Raw genomic sequence first — 27,423 nt, 5'->3', positions numbered from 1 at the left:
ACTGGATGTTTTTTCTTTTTCGGACCATTCTCTGTAAACCCTAGAGATGGTTGTGCGTGAAAATCCCAGTAGATTAGCAGTTTCTGAAATACTCAGACCAGCCCTTCTGGCACCAACAATCATGCCACGTTCAAAGTCACTCAAATCACCTTTCTTCCCCATACTGATGCTCGGTTTGAACTGCAGGAGATTGTCTTGACCATGTCTACATGCCTAAATGCAGTGAGTTGCCGCCATGTGATTGGCTGCTTAGAAATTAAGTGTTAACGAGCAGTTGGACAGGTGTACCTAATAAAGTGGCCGGTGAGTGTATATATATATAATATAGCAGATCTCATTTCATGATAAATGTAGGAGTTATGTGGAAAATGAATTGATGTCAGTGCTAAAGTTCTGCTAAAACTTGTGGATGCTTAGTTGGCTATAAAGTTTGTGCTGCTTCTGCTGTTCTTTGTTGTTTCGCTGGTTCATGTACATGTGTTTATTAGAGATTGACTGTTATTGTTTTTTTATAACTGAAATGAACAACAGATTTTTTAAATTACTTTGTAATGTGTGAAAGAGTATAAATAAAACAATCAAAGGTGAAAACATAATGCCCATTATAAATATTTGTATTATTATTTTATATATACAGTATTTAATTGACATTCATATTAATAATAGTATTGTTTACATTATTGCATGTTTACAACTTTTCATGTATGCATTATTACAATTTACAATAACTGTTTGCTATTTTAAAATATTTTAAAATATAATTTGTTCCTGTGATGAAAAAGCTGAATTTTCAGCATCATTACTCCAGTCTTCAGTGTCACATGATCCTTCAGCAATAATTTTAATATGCTGATTTGCTGCTCAAGAAACCTTTCTTATTATTATCAATGTTGATAATATTTCCATGTTTCCACAAATTATACTTTTTTCCCAGGAATATTTGATGAATATTATATATCGTTTTGTTATAATAACTTTTTTTTAAAAACGCATTTATTTGAAATATTTTAAATGCCTTTACTGTCAATTTTGATCAATTTAAGTCTTCTTGTCTGACACCAAACCTTTGAGTGGTAGTGTATATTTAGTAGTAGTAGTAAGGACTGATTACGTATTAGTAGCTGTAAAACAAATATCAATCAAGCTGATTATCAGTATATGTAATTGTATGTGATTTTATTGTAGAAGTGAAGGGTGCCTTGTTTCTGGGCCGTCATTGAGGAGGGACAACTGGGAATGTTGTCCCGGACCCTGTGATGAGGGGTCCCCCTAAAAGGGCCTCTATCTCATTGTACCTGGGTGAGTAGGGGAAACACCCATAAAAACTTTGCCCTGGGTCAGTGTATTTTAGCGACGGCCCTGCCTGGCATTACTGGGAGTGTGTGTTTTAAACTAGGCCACATATTCCCTCTCCTCTCCTCTTGCAACGCAACCTACTAAACCAGTCAAGCATAGAGACCCAATAAAACTTCTCCACTCTTCCTTTTTCTCTTGTCTTTCCCCCCTCACTCCTCTCATCTTTTCTCTACTTTCAGCAGACCCTTGTTAATTGTATTGATCCTAATCTCCACAGACACTGTCCGCGAATGACCTTACTCTAGTGGATTACATCAGAATTACAGCTCCACTCCACATGAAGTGGACGCATCCGCTGGGCTTACCTCATATGAAAGACCGCTGATCGGCCTGCAGTAATTGAATGTGCCCCAGGGGTGCCATGAAACACCCCATAAAGGGGCTGACACGGGAAATCAGCACACCCTAGTGAAGTTTATAGGGTTGCTAGGCAACATTTAGCCTTTATCAAACAATGCCAGCAAACCAAATGATCAACATCACCTCAACATCTGCTGGGCTGTTTACAACACATGTTTGACAAAATAAAATAAAATAAAATCATTTACAAATGCAACTAAAATGGGCAAATGTGGGTTGGTTTGTATTTAAATGGTTTTCTCTCCTCTAATGCTGTTATGAAAAAAGGTGTTAGTATAATGGAGGAGCAAAGGTTTAAGACCTGAACATTAATATACACAATACTGCTACCTACAGGAAACACTGGGATATTACAACTAAGGTCATCACATTCACATTTGTCACTATAGCTGAAATTAGTAGCAAAGGCTGCTGTTTACTAATGACATTTTTAAGTATTTACTTATGATGGATGAATGAAAAGTTTCTCTCTTTGTTCCTCTCTGTAGATCAGTATATTTATGACTCATCTCTCCAACTATGGGAATGACCGCTTGGGATTATATACATTCAACAATTTGGCTAACTTCCTGAAATGCTGGACCAACCTGAGGCTGCACACACTTCCTCCCCTGCAGCTCGCACACAAGTACTTCACACTCTTCCCGGAGCAGAGGCACCCGCTATGGCAGGTCAGTCATAGAAAGACACAAACTGTCTTTTAACTATATTCAAATATTTGAATTAACTTTTACTTTTATTTACGATTAACACTTCATGAGTTTCCCTAGTTTAACGAGAACTGGTTATAAATGATATTTGAATATTAGATCCGAATATTAGAAGGATTTCTAAAGGATCATGTGAAACTGAAGACTGCAGAAAATTCAGCTTTGCCATCAATTAATTATTTTTTCAAATAAATTTAGAATAAATTGCATTTAGAATATAGTAAAATAGAACACATTTATTTTCAATTGTAGGAATATTTCTAAATATTACTGTTTGTACTATATGTTTGTGTTTTTTGTTTAAATAAATGCAGCCATGTTGAGCATAAGAGACTTGTTTCAAAAACATTTAAAAATCTTTTTTTTATTATTATTTTTAGACCAGTTAACGTTTTTTTTAGACTTCTTAAATACAGTATCTTTTACCTTACATAAAATGTCCTCAAGAAGTTACCACAGGGAAAAGCAGTCCTTTGCAAATTGACATGTTGGTAAAAAGCCTACTCTCTGCGGCCTGTAGGATATGTAACTATTGCTGTACATCAAGCGCTCCAAGTCTCAAGTGCACACTGACCAATGACAAGCCACCAGAAAATGAACAGTTGCACTTTACAACTTCTCACAGGGACGACGCTTGGATTTATGGAGGTTTTGCACAATTTTAGCTTCTTTTTCTCAAGCATTTTTCTATGGAAGCATATGGGTAGCAATATTCAATTTGAAATGTAATATGCAAAATGACAATGCAATATATAAAATGGGATTGCATTCTGTATTTAAATTTACATTTTACATTACCATTCTAACAATGTTTGGTGCAAAATGAAAATGGAATTACATAATTTACATTTGCCATTTCATACACTAGTTTTAATATGCATTATTGAAACGATTTATAAGTTGCAAAATTAAAATGAAAATGCATTACACAAATGATTAGATATGTGTAGCATGTTCAAGCAAAAACTGTGGCAAAATGATCATTCAAATGTTATTTTTCTTAATTGCATTAACACTCACAGTCAAGACACTTGCGATTGCATTTTCATGAAATGTCCCGCAATGAATGTAGCAAAATTCAATGTGCACATTGAAAATGCATTCCGAGTCGACCACGCCCCCCCACCCCCCCCCCACCCCCCCCCCCCCCCCCCGGGGGTATTACGCAGAGGGTCACGAAGGTTCATGTGAGGCAACATGGACAAGTCAGTTCCACACCTTCTTCGAGAAGCTGCACAAGCAATAGAGCGACAAAGTGCAAATGCTGCCCCTTCAGAAAGGCCATCGTCCAGCTTAAGCATGACGCCTCCGGATCGAAGTGGTGGGACACGGGGTAAGTTGGCAGAAAGAGAAGAGACAAGGGGTCGGTAGTGTGACTGCAGCCGCAGGTAAAGCTGGGTGTCATCCCGTTTTTTTTTTTTTTTGGCCAAAACGAGCATTTTTCGTACATACGCTCTATGGTCATGTAAGAGTGTGATCGTCAAATACACTCCACAGTGCAGACCCCGAGTGAAAGTTGACCGACCCCCTTGTCTCTTCTCTTTCTGCCAACTTACCCCGTGTCCCACCACTTCGATCCGGAGGCGTCATGCTTAAAGTCCCCATGAATTCAAAATTGACCATACTTACTTTGTTTGCCTAAATTGATCGTTTTGTGGTGAACAATTCATCCATGCGAGTCAATCCACACAAAAACAATTTTTGGCTTCGTAATCTTTAATCAAAATCTGAAATTTCCCCTCCCCTCTGCGTTGGAGGACCTTGCCTGATGACGTAGGTTTCACGGTTTGGGCGTCTTCTTAACATCCGTAATCACGCCCCTCCAACTGACAGTAGACAGGCTGAATGAAAACACCTACTTTTCTAGATCCAATCAGGTGCTAGTTGGGAAAAAAGCCACGCCCACCATTTTGCTTCATTTAGTATTCCGTTTCTCTCAGAAATACGTCACAACACTGGAGAAAAGTCATTTGCAACTTCCGGTTCACGGGGACTTTAAGCTGGACGATGGCCTTTCTGAAGGGGCAGCATTTGCACTTTGTCACTCTATTGCTTGTGCAGCTTCTCGGAGTGCCATAGAGAGAAACAACACAACGTAAGCCCCGCCTTGATGCAGTGATTGACAGGGCAGGAGGGGGCGTGATCGGCTCGGAATGCATTTTCAATGTGCACTTTGAATTTTGCTACATTCATTGCGGGACATTTCATGAAAATGCAATCGCAAGTGTCTTGACTGTGAGTGTAAATGCAATTGAAAAATAACATTTGAATGATCATTTTACCCCAGTTTTTGCTTGAACATACTACTACACATATCTAATCATTTCTGTAATGCATTTTCATTTTAATTTTGCAACTTATAAAGCGTTTCAATATGCATATTAAAACTAGTGTATGAAATGGCAAATGTAAATTATGTAATTTCATTTTCATTTTCATTTTGCACCAAACATTGCTAGAATGGTAATGTAAAATGTAAATTTAAATACAGAATGCATGCCATTTTACATATTGCATTGTCATTTTGCATATTACAATTCAAATTGAATATTGCTACCCATATGCTTCCATATTTTTCTGTGGTTGTTCAAAAATTTGTTATATTTAAAAGATGCTGCTTATGGGTGTTACAGCCTTGACTAGAACTTTCAAGTGAAGATTTCAAGTGAATTTCATATTGTCCTGTTCTCGACATAAATTGCTATTAAATTGCTGCAGTAACAATTACAGTACAGACATACTGTATGTCCTGAAAACGAATTCCATCTGAATAGGTTTTTTAGAATATCTATTAATATCATCATATGGAATCTGAAGATGATCTCAAGGATGATCCATATACTGTACAGGCATCGAGCTACAGACAATGACCTGTCCTCTGTCTCCGTGCTTCTGTTAAAAGATAATATATTGATTTGATTGAACTTTATGCCTGATCCCATTTATGATGCTGTTTTTTTTAGAACCCATGTGACGATAAACGACATAAGGACATCTGGTCCAAAGAGAAGACCTGCGACAGGCTGCCCAAGTTCATGGTGGTCGGACCTCAGAAAACAGGTAATTCTGTACTTCTGTTACGAGAGCGTGTTTCTTCCCTCTTTCCTTTTGCAGGGCTTCAAAGCCGTGTGTGTGCACGTATCTCTTCGCTTCGCTGTTCCCCTTGATCCTGCTTCATATCTCACCTTGTGCTGCTAGAAATGATGAAAGTGCAACCACGGGCGTTGAGCTCTAGAGGAGAACAACACAGACACATCCCCAGAGGGCTGAGGGTAGAACAAGGGAAAGACAGAGCGCTGGTTTGGGGCTGTAAGATTTTGATTGGTGTCAAGACACTGTCTTGTTAAACACTTCTCCTCTCTGCACTCATCTTCTTTCCTGCTGTATCACAAACTCGCAACACACACTCAGAAAAAAAAATCCATAAGGTAAATGGGGTATTGATCCCATGTCTCTTAGTTTCTTGGTCTGTGGGCTGCATCTCCTGGCCCGAAATGTTTCTCTTCAGCGCTATCAGCTGCACATATAATTTCATCATTAGCAGGGGAAGGGCGCGTTGATTTACTTCCCCTCCTTTTTCCGTTCTCTTCTGCCCTCCTCCTTTCTCCCTTCATCTCTTTCTCTCTCTCACCAGGCACGACAGCGCTCTACCTCTTCCTGATCATGCATCCCTTCATCTCCAGCAACTTCCCCAGCGTGAAAACATTCGAGGAAGTTCAGTTTTTCAACACCAACAACTATCACAAAGGCATCGACTGGTGGGTGTGAAACATGTACTTGTGCTCCAGACACTTTTGTGCATGGGTTTCACTTTGTTAAAGGTGTTTTTGGCTGAGTATGCACTATGCAATGGTTATGATGTCACAAAATGGTGAAGACGTAGCTCATGAATATTAATGAGATAATACACAAATAATTTAACATGATTTAATTTTACATTTGATAATTTTAACATTTTGATAAATATATATAAACTCGCAATTGTGGGTTATAAAGTCTGAATTGCGAGATATAAACTTGTAATTGCGATAAATTAAGTCAGAATTGCGGGATATAAACTCGCATTTGCGAGAATTAAAGTCAGAATTGCGAGATATAAAGTTGCAACTGCAAGAAATAAATTCAGAATTGTGACTTTTTTTATATAATTGTGACTTTTTTTCTCGCAATTGTGAGTTTATGTCTCACAATTGTGACTTTATAACTCGCAATTTCTTATATCACAAGTTTATATCACTATCATATTCTGTCATATTCTGACTTTTGTCTGTGGCGGAACCAAGCTTACAGTACATAGTATAGAGAATTTAAATTTAAAGCTGCAGTATGTAGTTTTTCCTCTTTGTCGCCATCTCTGTTCGAAATCTGCAATTGCAGTTATTCACGGAATTATCAACTTTACGTGAGTTGTACTTCGACACGGCACAGCACGGATGAACACAGTGTTTGAGGAGAGTGTGCAGCTGTCAGTCGCCGCGCCAATGTGGATACTGGCATTCAGAATCACAGATTATTCTTTTTGGAAGTATGACCAACATAATAATTTTCACTGGAAAATGTCATCTGAACTAGTAAGAAACATCCACTTTTGTTCTGGTTCTGACATTGCAGTAAATCGCACTGATTAAATCTAACAATCGCTTATCATATCATGTAAAACCGTGCAAATTATACTTTGTTCTCAAATTGTTAATGTTAACAACGTCAGCATTGCGTGACTACATGTAATGTCCTTCCGATATGTATCCGTGTTTTTGCATGGGTCCGGTTGCAGTCTCTTTTTTTCTGTAGCCACTCCGAAGTCCGAACGAAGTCTTGCATTTTACTGCAAGTCTTGCAGTTGTCACTGGTGATTGTCGTTTGAACCTTTCTGGATCCGCCATCAAATTGATAAGTTTAATTATATCAAGTGCTGTGAGAAAAGGCTATAAGGCCACCTCCAACATCCTCACACGCAATATAGCGTACTAGCCGAGACTCCTCCTTTATGTGTACAGAAGTGACGTAATGACGCAAAGACATGCTCGAATCTCCCGCGGAAATCCACCAGTACCACTGGAATTAAAAACATTATTACAAGCTTACCGCATTGAATCGAGCTAAGGCAAGCAGATAGTTTTGAACACTGGCTGGTTATGTATTTTCTCAAATATGTATTTTGGATAATTTTTAACCCCAAAAAAGCTATGGACTGCAGCTTTAAATATAAATGATAATATTACAATTAGAAAGGTTTACAAATAATTTTTACATCTATTTCTGTCTGAATTGCTATTGTGACTTAAGTTCTTAATTTATAATATCAAATATATTATTATTGTATGAATTGTGTGTGCTAAAATCAAAGTCATAGTGCTCCTAACATGCAGAAAATAAAACAGACAATTACATCATAGAGTGGACCCTCTTTAGAATATCTCTTAACCTATTTATGACAGGGCAAAACAAAGTTTTAAAAAATTATAATTTACTTAAAAAAGTATATTGAAAAACCTTTTGGAAATAATATATAAGATGATATGCGGGGGGGGGGGGGGGGTCAACTTATTAATTCGTGGCCGTAGTAATAACAAATTCATATATGTATTCAATGTGTTAGGGAAATATCTTCTTACTAGATTTATAGATATTAATAACTAAAAGATTTTTCCTTTTTCTTTATCTTGGAAACTCTTATTTGTCATTGGCCCTGATATATTCTCGCCTCAAGCTATTTCAAAAAGTGGAGGGGACAAAATCTGATATGGCAAAATGTCCCACCGTAAATGAAGCCTGTGTTTATGTGTGCATTTGTCTTTGTATGAGTATTCTCTAACTCAATACACCTCTCTTCTCAAAGGTACATGGAGTTCTTTCCCATACCCTCTAATGTCAGCACAGATTTCCTGTTTGAGAAAAGTGCAAATTACTTTTCTTCCGAGGAGACGCCCAAACGAGCCGCTGCTCTCCTGCCTAAAGCCAAGATCCTTACTCTGCTGATCAACCCTTCAGACAGGGCGTACAGCTGGTACCAGGTACGACACTGACCAATAACAAAGCAAAGACTAGTAGAATTGCCCAATCAGAGTTGTGTGGGTGGATTAAAGAGACTGCTTGTACAGTAAAAGAAAATCAATGCCATTGATCATGTTTACATGCACAAGAATATGATTATGTACACTACCGTACAAAAGTTTGGGCTCTGTGTTTTTAAAGAAAAAAAAACGTGAAATCAAATGTGATTGTAAAGACATTTATAATGGTAGAGAAGATTTCTATTTCAAATACATGTTGTTCTTTCTATTCATCTATTCAAAAATGTATCACAGTTTCCACAAACTTATTAAGCAACTGTTTTCAACATTGATGATAATAATAAGAAATGTTTCTTGAGCATCACATCAGCATATTAGAAGGATTGATCATGTGACACTGAAGACTGGAGTAATGATGCTTAAAAAATTCAGCTTTGCAGTCATAGGAATACATTACATTTTAAAATACATTACTAGAAAATAGTCATTTTAAATTGTAATAATATTTCACAATATTACTATTTTTACTGTTTTGGTCAGATAATTGCTGACTTGGTGAGCATAAGAGACTTTCAAAAACATTTAAAAATCTTACCGACCCTAATCTTTTCAATAGTAGACAGACTTTTACTTTTGGGTCATGTAAACGCCTTTTGTGGAATATCCAGAGTAATGGATCAGTCGTTTATGTCTGCGCATGTCAAGACAAAAATCATTCTGCTTTTCAATATCAGCAGCTGTGAAAAGTCAAGCTGTCAAACAAATACGTCAGAATGCATAAAACATTAATGTGATAGGTACATGAGAATGAGAATGAAAATACTGTAAAGAATTACTAAAATGCAGATTAATAAATGCATCAAAATAAACTAAAGCCATTTATTATTCCATAAAGGAATTACATAAAACATGTCTTACATATTATCATATCCATCTTATTTTAAATATACTATTGTCATGTTATATAGTAATATATAAAAAATATTAACGTAAATCGGAAAGTCATGTGCGAACGCGAGTTAGAGATTGTGTGAGGTAGAAATGTCATCAACAGCATGCACAGGAGGGCACAGCTTGAAGCTGCTATACTGCACACCACAAGCACATGAAAAGAAAAGCATTGCAATCTCGTATCCTGTATTAAAGAAACATTCATTCAGATTAAATACCATTTAAGGCCTGCACATATCTCGCTTATTACATGGCTACTTAACAAATAAATATTATTTTGAGATCATTGGATTAACTTACTTACAGATCATCTTCAGATGAGGAAAAAAAATAGACCATTACAATGTTAAAAATAATTGGCCTAACAACAAGACAGACAACAATATTACAATTATACAAAAGTATTTGACCAATTTGCAATTGATGACCAGTCAGAATCAGAATAAATGCTGATATTTAAGTCATTGTGTAGTTGGTTTTGGTTTTTAAAGTAGTTTTAATCTCACTGGCAGCATCAGAGGGCTCATGAAGACCCAGCAGCATTGCAGTTCAGTTTCTATGAGGTCATTTCAGCAGACCAGCTCGCTCCACCTGAGCTGCGCTCTCTCCAAAACCGCTGTCTCGTACCTGGACTCTACGCCACACACCTGGAGAGATGGCTCACATACTACCCTTCAAACCAGGTAACACACATCTGTCAGTGGTCGACTCTGGACCATCCCTTGCTGAGTTCAGGACTTAATTGGAAATTTTTCTGAATCCTCTGCTTCTGTCTTTCTCTTCCTGTCTCTTCCTGTAGCTAATGATTATTGATGGACAGCAACTGAGGAATGACCCAGCTAAAGTGATGGACGAGCTTCAGAAATTTCTGGGTGTCACTCCTTATTACAACTACTCCCAGGCACTCACGTAAGGCTCACACACATAAACACACGCCATATGTTTTATTTCAAGTGGGGACATCCCAGTGATTTTAAAATTTGCATAATTACAATTACTATATACTAACTTTAACCCCAAGCCTGAACGGTTTTTAATTGTAATCTTTTATTTTTATTTTTAAAGGAAGTCTCTTATGCTCTCCAAGACTGCATTTATTTGCTATATACAGTAAAAAAACAATAAAATTGTAAAATATTATTACAATTTAAATGAACTTTTCTACTTTAATTTATTTTGAAATAATTTATTCCTCTGATGGTAAAGCTGAATTTTAAGCAGCAATTACTCCAGTCTTCAGTGTCACATGATCCTTCGGAAATCATTCAAATCTGCTGATTTGGTGCTCAAGAAACATTTCTTATTATTTTTAATGTCTTTACTGACACTTTTGATCAATTTAATTTATCCTTGCTGAATAAAAGTATTAATTTCTTTTTTTTTTTTAAATACTGACCCCGAACTTTTGAATGGTTGTGGACAAAATCAAATCTCAAACTGAATATAATGCACAGGAAATGCAAATGCGAAAATATTTATCTCTAATAATTTAATGATAAAATAATTGTCCCTACACTTTATGGATGTAATCTTAAATGTATAAAGATATTTTATCACTGGCCTGCAGTCCTCCACTGGTGTTCGCATTACCATTTCAATCAATGGCGACGTTTCACTCATTGGTAATATTACGCTTGTTGAATTTGTTGAACACTAAACATTAATGAAACGGTTATAATGTCCAATTGAATAAATTAATTTGCATTGTTGTTGTTTTTTTCAGTGTTAAGTACAAAACCTTGAATTGCGAGCATTACAAATAAACAATTACTTTATGCAGCTGTGTGATGTAGGTCCAGACAATGTAGGTTTTTTTTTAGGCTTTATTATCTCTCTGGGAACATTTGGTCCCCACTTGGATATGCAAACGAGACCATACACATACTTACTGTACGCACACAGATGGACACAGGCTCATCCAGAGATACGATACAGGAGTAAGCCTGCCATCCATGCTGTCCCTAGTCCCATGTGTTTGAAAATCAGCTGATAAAATGAGTTGACAGATCCGTGTTCTCAGCAGTTGATGCCTGTATAATCTATACTGAGTCTGAATGAGATTAATTGTGATAATTTGGCTGTAGCCATTAGCACCGCATGAGAGGAAAGAGGATTAACTTCATCTGGCCTCTCCAATTAAAAACAGCTCATTAGGCATCTGACACTTTCTCTGTGTTAAATTGCTTTTAAAGTGTCATGTACATTCTCACAATTCTGGAAACATAATAGGAGTAAGTGAGGAGAGGAGGGAATGGTGTGTAAGTGCACAATGCAACAATTTGCAAAAGTGTTATTCATTGTCAAACAATGCTTCTGAATGGCTGAAAAAGCACCTGTCAGACGATAAGACCACGCCTTCTCATGAATAATATTTCAAAATTCACATGTTCAGGCATGTTTGAACTGAAAGCAAGATCCAACTCTTGCTGTGAACACACACTACAAGCCGTGGACACACACACCTGGAGAAGTGGGCAGCCATTTACTGCGGCACCTCAGTTGTTTTGTGCCAGTATTGAGAATCAAACCCACGACCTTTGGGTTACAAGTCTGACTATAAAATCTATAAAATATATTTTAGTTATAAAAGTCTAAAAGAAAACAATTTTCACAACATATCTTCTAACAAGATTTACCAGAAAAGTTCATCTTATACCTTAAGTGTTTTTTTCTTTTCTCCAGAACACCATGTGGTAACACAATATTCCTCACAATAAACCACAAAATTAATATGATTTTTCACAGAGTGAAATGAAGGCAAATATATATATATATATATATATATATATATATATATATATATATATATATATATATATATATATATATATATATATATATATACTGTATATTTATAAAAAATGTGAAATACATGGTTATAAAAAAGGTAATCTTTAAAATAAATAAATAAATCTTTAAAAAAAGAAATATCTGGCCAGCGAGAAATGTTTGTGGAAGATACATTTTCTTTGTCCCGTCATTAGCAATTAGCAAGTGTGGTAAAATGTTAATTTTGAACCATGTGCATAATTCATATTGTATTTAACATATTTAATGAAATTACATTTACTCATTTCAACTTTGGAAGAGAAAAATATGTCAAAAGTCCCTAAAAAAAAGCCTTTCCTTTAAAGTAATGCATACCATAATTGTCTTGAAGAATATTTGTTTAGTGTGTCCTGACCTAAAATGAAAGGAAAGAAAAGTAAGAAAGAAAAATAGTCGCTGCTTGTGATAACGCATTGTGATCAATGGTATTATCAATACCATTGATATAAGAGGCCGAAAGATTAAGCTCAGTATTACCTGAGTCATGTGTAGTCCTTTTCATTCCTCTCTCTCTCTCTCTCTCTCTCTCTCTCTCTCTCTCTCTCTCTCTCTCTCTCTCTCTCTCTCTCTCTCTCTCTCTCTCTCTCTCTCTCTCTCTCTCTCTCTCTCTCTCTCTCTCTCTCTCTCTCTCTCTCTCTCTCTCTCTCTCTCTCTCTCTCTCTCTCTCTCTCTCGTGTGTGTGTGTGTGTGTGTGTGTTAAATGCTCTGTGAGTCTCTGCATGTGTTCTCTACCACAGACAGCTCCATCAATCTTTGGCTTTTATTAATAACCTCCCTGTGTTTGAGTTTCTCTCACTTCATCTCTTCACACATCTCCTTTCATTCTCTCTCTCATGATGTCTATTTCTACTTTTTCTTGTTTTCTGTCACTTTCATTTACTATCACTTCTTTCTGTGGCTTTGCTTTCTTCATTTCATATTTTGTTTCAGTGTCTGTCTTTCAACAATCATACTCTGCTTTTCATTCGTCTCATATGTCATACATCACTCCCTCTGCCTCTATGTTGCTTTCATCTCTTTTATGGGTGTTTCTTGGTTACTTTTGGCCTTGTTGAATTTGAAAATAAACCCTCTTAAAACATACTTTTCACACTCACTGGTTTAATTTGTCCACTAAGAATGTCCAACAGTTAATGTACAAGCATTACAAAAGAGTTCTGTCATTTTTCCCAAACCTAATGAATCTCCACCACATCTCATAATATGTATTGTGTTTCATAACATTCTTTGATGGAAATTAATTTCTTTTGGAAAATGTAAAAGCTAACATTTTATTTATCCTAAATACACACAATTAAATAACATTTGTATTGTATTTGTACACAGGAGAACTTCTCACGAAAAATCTCTGCATAATTCACAACATGTGTGTACGCACATGATTTTGTTTCTTAATCTCGTTCTGATGTTACTGTTATAGTATTTTAAATGAACGGCACAAGGTTAATTATTTGCATAAAACACGCCCAAACCATCTCCATATAAGGGTTTTCCGCACAGCCTTTCCTTTAAAGCCTTTCGTCACTCTCGTCAACATGCCGGATCCTTGAGAGAGCAATGCCAGTTGTGTCATTCTCAAAACCTGTTCAAACACCATAAACACCTTTATTCATACATTTTTCATAAAAATAATAATAATACAATTATAGTTATGTTAAGATAAAATAGGACGTCTTAACATGTAAGGCAGCGCAGAGAAAGTGCTTTTTTGTGCATGGGGTTTCAGTTGTTCCTACATTTTTTTCACACATTTAGAATAAATTTTAGTACGAACATTTTTGGTGCATCATGATTTTTTCTTGAAAACAATCATATGTAGATTTCAAGCACAAATTTGTGCATACACACATTCTTAGTGAATGAGACCCCAATGTTCCCAATACTTTATGTAATAATTAATGTGTAAAGATATTTTAGCCACAGGCCCGCAGTCCTCCACTGCTGATTGTTAATTCCATCACACAAAGAATCCAAATGATGTTTGTCTGGTTATTTTTAAATAAATTATCCATAAAGAATCTACATTTACTGAATAATGCATACTCTCCCAAATCAGCTCTGATTGCATAATTTGACTAAATTAAGATGATTTTATATAGGCATTTAAATACCATGCTTTTACCTATTTAAAAAATAGAGCATGGTAAAAAGTTTCATAAAGCGAAAAAAATCTCTTAGTTTAAAAATACATTAATCCCCGGGGTATAAAAGAGATGGGAGAAAAGAACTTATATTTTCTTTATTCTCTTTGTATTTTCTGGGACTGAAACTAAACAAAGAACATTTTTGAGCAACAAAAAAGGAAAATGAGTGAGACCAAAAAGAGAGAGAGAGAGAAAGACAGGCGAAGAGTGAGAAAGTGAAACAAAAATACATTGCGCCAAGTGTGACATGCAGTTCATGTTTTAAAGTAACACTCTGCTTACTGCTTTGTCAAAGAACCAATACACACACACACATTTTATATCGCATTTTGCTGAGAGCTGTTATAGATTGCTGATGTGTTTCTGAATGCTTATCAAACCAGACCATGTCGGTTACAGCAGACATCTGTCAGTCAGACCGCTGTGTGTGTGTGAGGGGACACACATTCTGGAGTTTTCCAGATTTTCTCCATTGCTGAGTGAGAAAGAAATAACAGCAATATGCACAGTATATATTTCAATGAATATGCAAATTAGAAATGTTTTTTTTAAGGAAAGAAGTCTCTAATATTCTAAAGAGTTCTCTATCTGTTGACAGGTTTGATCCTCAGAAGGGCTTTTGGTGTCAGCTGTTGGAAGGGGGCAGGACTAAGTGTTTGGGGAAGAGCAAAGGCCGCAAGTACCCACCCATGGACTCTGAGGTACCACATAACAACAGTAAACTGAGCAAAATGGAGCCTTTCATTTTTTATGATTAGAGCTGCATTATAGAGGCATGCTATCACTGAGTAATATGGGTCATAGAGAGAGAGAGAACTCACTGACCTCTGACTGTTCAATTTTGCAACAGCTAACATGTCTGAAGCGCATGTACTAAATAACTGAAACCAACAGAACAACTCACTCTCGCTTCATATTTCTCCATTTTCCTTCTCACTGTTTTTCCTTACAGACACACACACACACACACACGCACACAAAAAACAGTTACAAAACTTACATTCACCCACCTCATGTCTTTCCAACCCTGTACGACTTTCTGTCTTCTGCAGAACACAAAAGAAGATATTTTGAAGAATGTTTCAACTGTTTTTTTCCCCATACAGTGAAAGTCAGTAGAGTCCAAAACAACACTGGACCCCATTGACTTTCACTGTATGGACAAAACTTCTCAAAACATCTTTCTTTGTGTTTCACAGAAGAACAAAGGTCAAAGGTTTGGAGGATGAGTAAATAATGACAATTTTAATTGTGTGATCTCTTTAAGAACAGTGTACGAACATGGTTCATATTGTACATATTATTAGGGGTGTAACTGTACACAACAATTAAGTTACGGTATGTACTTCGGTTTTGAAGTCATGGTTCGGTACGTTTCTGTACAGCAGTGGGGGAAACAAAACTAAATTCTACTTCTTTCTCTTTTTTATTAAACAGTGGTTTACTGAACAGATATTTGAAGCAAAATAATGTATATTTTAGTCAGAATTATTGCATTCTGTCTGTTTGTTGCATATGTGCCAATCCTTTGGAAAGGGAAAACTCTGAGTTTCAAATTAAAGCTACAGTATGTAACTTATGGGCTTCTTTTGGTTAAAAAATTAAACTGAATCTGTCTTGCGAAAGAACATTGTTTTGGTTCTCCTCTGCATGGATGGTGCCGTTTTTTGCACCAGTTTACACATGGAAATAGGGCCACGCCCCAATCTTGGGACGGCCCTGTTGGAAACATTAATGTTTTTAAATAAATTAAGTAACAAAAGTTTACAAGTTTTTAACATTAGACATAACGATTGCTAGTCTGACAAGCTCAAATGTTATTATGAACTCGCACTACTGTTAGAAAGATTAAGCGTAGTGTCAGTTCTGCCAGGTCAGGTTAGTCAAGCTCGCATCAGCTGACTCTCAGCTGATCCACGTCTACCTATAGGAATACGACGCCTATCACATTCATATATAAGCTCCTCAGTATTATCAGCAGCTATCACGTTTCTCAGGAGCTAATTACCCTCCTCCATCCCCAGCTCCTCCTCTCGCCCAGTCAGGATTTGGCATTCTGATTCCCCTTGAATCAAAATAAATTCTCGAATTATGTTGTACTTTAAAATCTTGAATTAATGATATCTGCAATACATTTATGTTGGTTCTGTTCTGTTTACCCTAAGGGGGGGTTATTGCTGCTCTTATCCGTGCTAGGCTGCATGAATGCGCAGGGAGTTCTCGCCCAGAACAGAACCATACCGCCAATCATAACTGTATGCTAATTGCCAATCGTATTTGACGATAGTGGTCCTGACAGAACTACATTGCTATCTATCAATGCAATAAAACACCATATCAAATGTAATATATTATATCATATATTATATTTATCATATCAAATATATAATAAAATGTTGAGTAAGAAAAAAGCCAGGGAGCCATGCCTACACCGTACATGCGCCAGAGCAGTGGCGAGGCCAGAAATTTTAAAGTGAGTGGACCTTGTTGAATAGGGTGGACTTCAATTGTGTACCAGTGGCAGCAAAATATTTGGACTTGCTAGATTTTTTTGTGCGCGGAAACTCACGTAAATGGGGCTGAGTGAGCAGGTGCTTCATCAAGTGTGGATAAATCAGCTGGTAGGTTGCTTTCCTGAAGGATGGGCCCGGGTTGAGAGGAGGTGCTGGTGGACGGGAGATAAGACGTTGTGGGGTAATCAGTTGACGTGTTTGTACTGTCGACATCATCGAGTGTAGTTTCAGGCTCTATTCTTGTTTTTGTTTTTTAATAGTTAATCAAGATATCTGTTTCGACATGCTCGCCTCGTGCGTGTTGAATATTAGTCTATTTCACTAGTAGCGAATTTAAACTCATCTTCCTCTCCCCACAACAATCCATGATTGGCTAAAACAGTACTACTAGCCTATTGATTGGCTAAAACAGTTTTCTGCACTAAAATTATGATTTAGTTCTGAAACTTGATATATATGGCCTAAATTCATGTTTTTGAGCGATTATTGTCATGTAGCCTATGTGTGATTTTTTTTTTTCTCCTTTCCCACAAAAATATTTTGTGTCTTATTTGATTGGGTGGATCGAAAAACATGTGCAATTTACCGGTAATTTGGAAAAGGTTCTGTTCACACATGATCTCTAAACGGCCATTTAGCAGTAATTTAACAGTAAAGACTGTATGTGTGAAACGTGCTATAATGTATCATAGTACAACACACAGCATATGTTCGCTACAGATGCGTGCCAAACCATAAGACCCGTACCGAAAATGTGTCCTGTTTCACCCCTATATTCTAAACCAAGTCTGTAGCTGCTCTGCTCACTAAAAAATGTTTTCTGTTCACTCTTGTTTTTTCTTTTTTTTAGTCGAGAGCGTTTCTCTCCAGATTCTACAGGGATCAGAACATTGAATTATCTAAGCTGCTGCACAGACTGGGTCAGCCGCTACCAGCCTGGCTCCGAGAGGAACTACAGAAGGTCAGGTAGCCCTAACCAAACCACCGCTCCTCAAGGTTCAACGCTCAAAGGAAACCAGACACTTGAACAGTACTCAATGCCACCTACCTGAAAGCTTGCGAAGCAAAGGTCAAAAATTCAACTCACCAATCATTGGTGCCTCTGGAAATCCAAACAAAGCAGTATGATGTGTCCATGGCAACATGACATTTTTGTTGCAAAAGGTCAGATTTTGTCAGTGAGATACGGTGATGTTACTGTGACCCTTGAACTTCAGATGCAGCCAAACAGAGACTGCATAAAGACTGCGTAACTGAAAATGTAAACCTCCACAGACTTCCTCTTATATTTACTGTCCCCCCATCAGACACTGGATATAAAGGTATGGCTTTAGATTTTATACGTCATCAAGAAATTTAGAACTGCACAACCACTGTTCATGTCCTCACTCTTGCAAATATATCAGTCAATCAATCTATCAGCCAATCAAAATGAAGATGCAAAATGTTAAAGGAGTAGTTCACTTTAAAAAAAACTTTTGCTGATAATTTACTCACCCCCATGTCATCCAAGATGTCCATGTCTTTCTTTCTTCAGTCGAAAAGAAATTAAGGTTTTTGATGAAAACATTCCAGGATTTTTCTCCATATAATGCACTTTACTGGGCACCAAACTGTCCAAGGTCCAAAAGACAGTTTCAGTGCAAACTGCAAACTGTTCAAAGGGCTTTAAACGATTCCAGACGATGAATAAGGGTCTTATCAAGCGAAACGATCGCTCATTTAAAAAATAAATAACAAAGTTTAAGTTTTATAAGCTCAAATGCCCACCTTGCTCTGTTCTGTGTGACTCTCCTGTTCGAACTAGTTCATCAAAATGAACGAATCTTTTTCCGAGTCAATTCGTTCATTTCGTTCGTTAAATGAATCAAATGACTCGAAAAAAGATTCGTTCATTTTGACATTTTGATTCGTTCAAGACATGGACATCTTGGATGACATGGGGTGAGTAAATTATCAGCAAAAGTTTTTTTTTAAAGTGAACTACTCCTTTAAGAATCAATTTGGAAAAAATAAAGAGCACAGTCAAGTTTGCTGTGTCAGCTTTAAACTGGTCAATGGAGTGATGTCATTGTGATGTCAATGTCTCAGTCCATGTCACAGTTACTGTTGATATAAACAATGGCCTGAAGAGCGAATATCATTTCAGTCTTTGTGTGTGTGTGTGTGTGTGCGTGCGTAAGGGTAAGTACATAGAAACCCTGACGTGTGTGTGTGTGTGTGTGTGTGTGTGTGTGTGTGCGCGCGCGTGCATGTGTGTCTAGGCATATGTCTGTAGCCAGGTAGCCTTAGTCCTGCCCACTGGACTGCAACTGGTTGGCTGATGAATTTGAAGTGTGACTTTTATTTTTAAAAACAATTTGCCTCAATACAGAGAGAAAGTGCTTTGAGAAATATGTAAATAACTATATATTCAATAAACACTGGAGAGATTCATGTTTCCGTAAAACAGTCCTTGCAAAGTTCTGTCTCTATTTGTGCACGGTATACCTGGAAAACATACATGAAATATATTATATATTATTTATCTATTATTTTAGATATACATTTATTTTTATATATTACTTGAATGTGTCTACATGTCATCACATGGTTAGGTATAGGCTACTCAAAACCAGAAAGGTGTCCTTTCAAATAAACATACTCTAGGGACTTACAATTGTCTGAGACATCTTAGGCAATTCATTTTTGTTGTTGTTTTGTTATTATGACAAAACCTTTCGTGCTAGGCTATATATAGTGATCTTGTTTTTTAATAAAATACCTCCCTCTAGTGGTCACATAAATAATGGGACCCTCAAAATCACTTTTTAGGCCTGGTAAACCCAGTCAACCAACGGATTAGGTAGGTCATGACATTTACAACTGAGGTTACGGGTAAGATCTGATGTTGTGTAAAAAATAATTCTTAATGTCATATCAAAGTCTTCTTACTGTAGGCCTCGTTTACTCAGGAAGACATACAGTAGCTGTAGCTACATTAGCGTCTGTGTCCCTCAGCTGGATCATCTGCTCTCCGATCACACCTGTGTGTCGAAACTAACACAGGTTGGATTATACCATGTTGAAGGATATGGAAATTTATAGGCTACCTACTTTATACTTGGAAATTGTATTACACCGAATCCGATACATACATAGCCTATACATACATAGCTACAAATGTAGCCTATCAGATAAAAAAAAAAAAAAAGCTTTTGGCATGTTCAGTTAGCGAATTAATATTGTGACCTTTCAATCTGTCAAACGGTTTCATTTCGTGAATAAATCTGAATCTCACCGAACAACTGGAGACGCCACGCGAACGCGGTCAAATGTAGGCTACTCGGGATTATCCCGAGACATTTAGAACGCTTCAACGAGACGCGCTTTTCATGTGTCGTCACTGGGATTGGAGCATCTTTTCAGGAGCGCTGGTTACATGGGTAGGCCTACCTGTCTTAACGTGCACACACTCTGGAGTTATAGGGGCCCATATACTTAGATTTAGATTTGAGTTTAGATTAGTACTGGGCGGGTTTAGCATTAGGGGCCCCCAGGGGACCTTGTGAAGCTGGAAGTAGGGCACCGCCTGCAAGGTTGGTAGGTGGGCAGCAGGGGGCGCCCTAGATCCTAACCTTTTTTTCCCGTTTCCAAAAATAGACTGACTTTACATCACCTACACCAGGGGTCTCCAACCCTGCTCCTGAAGAGCTACCGTCCTGCAGATCTCAACACACACTTGAACCAGATAATCAAGGTGTTTCAGGTTACGTGATAATTACAGGCTGGTGTGTAGCAGGGTTAGAACTGAAGTCTGCAGGATCGTATCTCTCCAGGAGCAGGGTTGAGGATTCCTGACCTACACTTTTCGCACATTACATTAGTATGCATGTCACATACAACAAAGTACCAAGGTGTTTTGTACATGAACCAGAGTACCATGTAAATGTCATGATAAACGAATTCCAGTACCATGTACCATGGTATTGCCCTATATGATACAATGCACTATAGTAGTACCACAGTATTTTTTTTGTGAGGGGTATTAAACAATCTCCATCATATAGTTGCAGCTTATGTTTATATTAGTGTATTTCTTTGTTGATGTGTCAGAGATAGTGATACCCCTATAGACATTATCATAAATTAAATGATTATTAATATGGTCAAGAACTGATATTGCCTAATGAGAAGTTTAACTGGCTATTAGGCTACTACCAGTTTATATAGTTTTGTGATACTTCTACTTCAGAAAGGGAAAAGGTCTCAATTACATTGGTTATTCCTGATTGGTTAATTTAATAATACTGTGAATTACGGGAGATATATTATGTACATGTGCTTGGAAGATCAGAAGGCTATACGTTTATGAGGTAAAGCATTATAAAACCGTGGAATATAGGCTACATAAAACAGTAAGTTTCATTTAGAGAGTTCCAATTTGGCCAATGGATGGCGCTGTAACACTGCTCTCAATGTCAATCACTGAACCAGAGTTCTCTCTCTCTCTCTCTCTCTCTCTCTCTCTCTCTCTCTCTCTCTCTCTGTCTGGATTGTCACATGCCAGAACAATGTCACTGGATAAAGAGTCATAGAGAAACAACTCTCCCTCCTGCCTAGAACCGCAGAGGTCTCATACGTATCGGATTTACATTTACTGTATTTGTACTTCTGGCAGGACTCTTGAATTTTATTTTCATTCAGATTTACTTTCATTCAGTGAATCAATATGAATGAATAGGCTACTAACAAATAATCTCCATTTCTGAAAATTCATTTCAGCATTTCCCATCATACAGTAAACTTGTCTCCATAGAGATTAGTTTAAAGGAAGAGTGTATTAGAAATGCAGTGTCAACACACACACACAGAGAGAGATCCTGTAGGTACATTGTAACTCATGTAAACAAAGGGCTTTCTGAAAAGACTGACCTAACACTCCACTGTCAGGTCTGTACACACTGATTTAGACCACTGTGTGAACAAAAACACAGAAAGCTGGACTTGCTAAAAGTGTAGCTTGACTGTGTATTTAGAAAACCTAAAGCCAACGATTGTTAAAAACGTCCTCAAATACAAGATATGGATGTGCGTTCACACAAACACACACAGAATATACTGTTGTTGGCAGTGGCACACAATTTTTATATATATATATATATAAACTTGTCCTATAATCTCAGTCAAACCATTTTTAGATTTCCCTCAAACTAAATTTTCCAGTTTAAGAAGCTGACAGTTCTTTGACAGTTACTATATTCCATCAAGTATTCCAACAACAAATGTTTAATGCTCCAAACTGAGGTTGTCAGACAATTGTATATCTAAAGTATTTTATGATTTTAAGTTGACACATGACTTGACATACTATTTTTTAGGCAAGAATAAGCACCATGCCACAAGTTCCGAAATATTTTAACATATATAATGGCAATACTACGCACTACTGTGTTATTGACCCTGTGTGAACAATTAACACTTTTGACAGTTTTCATAGCATAGTTAATTAACACGATATTACAATATGACTGACTCGTGTATAAGAAAAACATGAAATTTATAAAAGTCTAACCTGCAACACCATAGTTTGTGCAAAATAACAGAGCTTGTGGTTGATCAGAGGTTTTCTCTTTTTTTAACAATAATAACAATAATGGATTGCGTTAAAAAAAGGGGCGTAGTCTGTAGCAAGACTACATTCATAAATCATGCTCATGGAAGTCACGGAAAATGAATGCTAACATGAAATGCTCCTCATCACAACACTAAAACAAGGAGGTATAAACAGCTTTGCATTGCACATAATTCCCATATCCCACAGATCTCTGGCTTCTGGAAGTGAGTGTGGCACTGCAAAAATATTAAGCAAATGATGATGTCCTCATGTTGAAATATGGCAAGCCTCAGTCCAATTATCATGAACATCTGATCTATAACACATGATGTCATGGTTCCTGTGGAGGATTATGATGTCATCTAATGTGCTGATGAGGTGATGTGGGCGGTTACTTAGCAATGGCATGGTAACCGTATCCCAGGAGTTTAGAATTACCATACATTTCTTGGCAGGAAATCCACAATCTTCTCATTTCAGCATTAAAGCCTGATGTGATTTCAAGCCATTGGAACGGTCTTCAGTCCGCTATGTATCAAATTGGAACATTACTTGTCCCTTTTTACATGTTCAAATAGTATCTGTTTCTCAATGGCATAGGGTATACAGTATACAGATACAGATTACTTAACTCCTTTTAAGGGTCAATAATTTCATGCTCGCAATTGTGGTCTCTTCAACCTAGAAGTGCTTTCATTTATATAAAAAAAAAAAAAAAAGGATGAAGACCTAAAATTATGTCCATTTAAGACCACCAAATGCATCGCTATCAAGATGGGCCTTTAAAACTTCTGCAAATACTGATTTTTTTTTTTTTTTTTAAATCTGTGTTTTTCTTAAAAATATCTAACCATCCTTAAAACAAGATACATTTAGTGTTAATTTAACAAATACAGATTTTTTTGTCTTGTTTTAACCCTTAAACGCATACCTCGGGTCTTTAGCGACCCGGGACATCACTCACTACTCTCCCCCTCATTCATTTTAGACATCAAGTTAGACATCAACCTTCTTGGTATTCCCCAATCAATTCATTATAAGCAAGAAAAAAATATAATGATAAAGTGTCTGTTTTCTTATACATTTTTTGTAAAAAGCGTATAGGTTCGCTAGCGACCCGAGGTATGTAATATTAGTGTAAGTATTTTTTTTCTGCGCAACAATGGAGTCTGATGGCTCTGTAAGTGCAATTCACCTTTATTCCTCAAGGTGGCAATGTCTGACACAATGATAGTGTGAGCGATCAAAATATTGATTTTGAAGACGTTAATGAGCACTGTAGTTTTGAGAATATGGTTGAGATGGCGAATACGTTCACACTGCAGGCTGAAACGACCCAATTCCGATTTTTTTGCCCCTATGCGACCTGTATCTGATCTTTTCATGACAGTCTGAACGACACAGATCCGATCTTTTCAAATGCGACCCAGGCCACTTGGGTATGTGGTCCAAATCCGAACTGTATCCGATCTTTTGAAATGCGACTTCAATCTGAACGGCCAGGTCACATGTATCCGACCCGCACGTCATTGATATGCAACAAACGTCATAATTCTGCGTTGAAGTAGGCGGGAATTGACATAGGAATTGACCGTTGAGTACTCTTCTGCGCATGCGGGTAACTTCTGGGTCATTTCCATAGACAGTATGGTCATTTCACGTTCACACAGGAGATCACAATAGGTCGCATTTAATTGGAAATGTGAACGGCCTTGCAAAAAAATCGAATTTTTTCAAAAAATCGGAATTGAGCATTAAGCCCCTGCAGTGTGAACGCAACATGTACTGGGGAAATGAGCTCTGACGATGATAGCGATGATGGTAAAAAGCATCTGCTCTAATTTAACCCTTCCGAGTTTCAAAAGAAAACGAAATATGCTATATTTTATTCTTTTGTAATTGCTATTAAAATGTCAAGAGTTTTATATTATTGCGGCAAATAGAGATCCATCCGTGCAAGATATAGATCCGGGTCACTAAAGCCCCGAATGTGTAATAATGATTGGAGAAACATTCATGCATTTAAGGGTTAAACAAACCTCACAAACTTTAAGATTTATGACTAAAATACAAAAAAAAAAAAAGAGCAATGATGTAAGAAAATAATTCAGGATGTATTCTCTGAAAACAAGTCTAATCTTAATCTAATCTTTTTTTAATATTAAAAATAAAAACGTATTGATAAATTGTTCCTCTAAATTCATTCAGGATGTTTAGATATTTTTACTGGACAGCAAAAATACTAATTAAGAAAATGTTTTTTTTTTTGCAGTGTAATTTCAGAGAAAAGTTCAAGTTTTGTTATGACTATACTGATGCCAGGCACTACGTAATTGACATTTAAGACTTATGTGGAATACTAGACTTAATTTCAGCTAGTTATAACAACTTCAACAAGTTATAAAATTGTTTTCAACTAATATCTAAAAATGTGCTTAATTTTTCTGCCCGCATAGTCAGAACGTCTGTTATCAGTTGATTGAAATGTCCATTGGGTCCTACTGGCCAATGACCTTCTTAATCCAGGGCACGAAGGCGGAGACTTTGGTGTAGACGCCGGGTGCGTCTTGCAGCCGACAAGCGTGACCCCATGATGTGACCCCATACACAACCCAACTTCCATTCGGCCTCTCACACACCAACGGACCTCCGCTATCTCCACGACAACTGTCCACGCGGCGGTCGTCTTGAGAGGAGCCGGCACACAGCATGCGATTGGTGAACTGGTCCGAATAGCGCTGCTCACACTGACGCTTGCTCAGAACAGAAATCGAGGCCTGCTGAAGAGTTTTTGAATATGCACGGCCTGAGAAAAGAAAAGAGGGGGGGGAAAAATCCAACGGGTCAGAAAGTCTTCCATTCTTTAAACTTGAAGTCTGGAAGTGATCAGACTTAACTGTTCACGTATGCAATGGAGTGTGCTGTCGTTTTTCTGATCACACACTTCATTCATCTCACTTTAGAATTCTGTTAAGGCCACTTACTGAGAGAAGACTACTCAAAGACTCCACAGGGGATTTACAACACAGCGTGGCCATTAGAATGAAGCCCCACCATCAGCACGTCACATGATCATCTGTAGATGCTTGACACTGACATTATAATTACACACTGTAGTTCCTTGATGACTTCCTCATGTTCTGTGTCAGCCTCTGATTACAGCTCTGTCATGTCTGTCTTTTTTGATGAGACTAGACGGCTGGAAAGGTGTGGCCAGATAAGAAATGCATGCACTAAATTGTATTGAATGTGCACTTAAATTAAATAAAAGGCCACTTTAAGTGTAGTTCACCCCAAAATGAAAATGATCCCATAATTTACTCGCCCTCAAGCCATCCTAGATGTATACGATTTTCTTTTTTCAGACAAACACAATCGGAGTTATATTAAAAAATATCCTGGCTCTTCCAAGCTTTATAATGGGAGTGAATGGTAACTTGGATTTTGAAGCCCAAAAAAGCGCATCCATCATAAAAGTAATCCATTCGGCTCCAGGGTGTTAATGAAGGCCTTCTGAAGCAAAGTGGTGTGTTTTTATAAGACAAATATTCATATTTATAACTTTATAAACTATAATCACTGGCTTCCGGTAACGGCCGTACGTGAGTCTAGTTCCGGCGGAAAAAAAGTGACCTCTGACCCGACGCATGACGTAGTAGGATGTAGGAGTAGCGTAAGTTAGGTGAGAGTAGACGCCTCTCGCGGTCAAAACAAATAGAACTGGGCAAGAAAACTCAAGCTCCTCTGACATTTGTCTTTAAAAATTCTTGTTTTAGACTTCTAATTCATGACCGGTGTTTTGTTTTGCTTTATCCTCTGCGCTTCGGCGTTCATCAATACGTCATGCGTCGGGTCAGAGGTCACTCTTCGTCCGAAACTCCGAAAGCCAGTGATTATAGTTTATAATGTTGTAAATATGGATATTTTTCGTGCAAAAACGCATCGATTTTCTTCATTAACCCTCTGGAGCCGGATGGATTACTTTTATGATGGATGAATGTGCTTGTTTGGGCTTCAAAATCCAAGTTACCATTCACTCCCATTAAAAAGCTTGGAAGAGCCAGGATATTTTTTTTAATTTAATTCCAATTGTGTTTGGCAGAAAGAAAAAAAAGTATATAGACATAGGATGGCTTGGTGAGTAAGTTATGGGATACTATTCATTTTTGGGTGAATATGTTTCTTAAAAGGTGCACTTTGTAATAATGTCAAATTAAAAGTTACTAATTCCCCACTAATTTCATTTAATATAAATTTAAACTATAATACACTTTACTTTAACTGCAATTATCATGCAATTAAGAACTTAAAAACATTACATTCCGTTCACACCTACTGTACAGTAAGTACATTGTTTTAAAGTATGTCCATAATAAGTAAAAGTATGCTAAAGAGATCGTCTTTTTCACAAGAAGATAGCCTATTTACTATTTATTCCCAACTAAAAATGTTTGTAAGAGTTTATTATGTGTGTGTAGGTATCTGCAACTGAAGCTAGCTGCTAATATTTTTGTTATCTCTCTGTCTCACTGGACGTCTGGTTGGAGAAATTTACAAATGGCATCATTTCACAGCCTCATAATCCCACAGAACACTAATGCAGACTAATTTTGTCATTATGAACATGTTAAATTGGCACTCACGTCATGTGCTCATTCATAAACCAGTGCTTACAAATACCCTCACGCAAATATGCAACCTTGTTTGCAAATACCACCAAGGATGCAAATAATTACTAAATGTTTGAGATGGATGATGCCCGATTGTTGCAGAAAAACAGATGTTATACTGATAAAATGATCTACATGTTCAGCAAACAGAAAATCAGAAACACAAAAACAATTGTATCATGTATTAGTAAATTCCTACAAATGCTGTCAAATGTTTAATTGTTTAAAAATTCCCACACTTGTTGTATTGTTCAAGTTCAAGTGAAACAAGCTGTTTTCC

The 27,423-nt window shown here is 37.0% G+C and overlaps 2 protein-coding genes across 2 annotated transcripts in view; one reads left to right on the top strand and one right to left on the bottom strand.

Annotated features, from left to right (window-relative positions):
- ndst3 (N-deacetylase/N-sulfotransferase (heparan glucosaminyl) 3) overlaps window positions 1–18,595 on the top strand; it is a 66,609-nt gene extending 48,014 nt beyond the window's left edge. Inside the window, exons 7-14 of the mRNA XM_056256895.1 lie at window positions 2,205–2,387; window positions 5,390–5,486; window positions 6,061–6,184; window positions 8,266–8,440; window positions 9,904–10,074; window positions 10,191–10,300; window positions 14,963–15,065; window positions 17,728–18,595. Of these exons, the coding sequence (XP_056112870.1) occupies window positions 2,205–2,387; window positions 5,390–5,486; window positions 6,061–6,184; window positions 8,266–8,440; window positions 9,904–10,074; window positions 10,191–10,300; window positions 14,963–15,065; window positions 17,728–17,847 (1,083 nt within the window). The 3' untranslated portion in view covers window positions 17,848–18,595. The remainder of the gene's footprint in view (window positions 1–2,204; window positions 2,388–5,389; window positions 5,487–6,060; window positions 6,185–8,265; window positions 8,441–9,903; window positions 10,075–10,190; window positions 10,301–14,962; window positions 15,066–17,727) is intronic.
- Window positions 18,596–24,613: 6,018 nt separating this feature from the next.
- The window catches only part of prss12 (serine protease 12), a 43,847-nt gene continuing 41,037 nt past the window's right edge, over window positions 24,614–27,423 (bottom strand). The window contains exon 13 of the mRNA XM_056256894.1: window positions 24,614–25,279. Coding sequence (XP_056112869.1) covers window positions 24,972–25,279 — 308 coding nt within the window. The 3' untranslated portion in view covers window positions 24,614–24,971. The remainder of the gene's footprint in view (window positions 25,280–27,423) is intronic.

This window comes from Rhinichthys klamathensis, unplaced genomic scaffold (assembly GCF_029890125.1).
Source record: "Rhinichthys klamathensis goyatoka isolate OS25496 unplaced genomic scaffold, OSU_Roscu_1.1 h1tg000133l_1, whole genome shotgun sequence".
Classification (NCBI taxonomy): Eukaryota; Metazoa; Chordata; class Actinopteri; order Cypriniformes; family Leuciscidae; genus Rhinichthys; species Rhinichthys klamathensis.
Note: the sequence above shows the minus strand (reverse complement) of the source record. Positions and strands in the feature narration are given on the sequence as shown.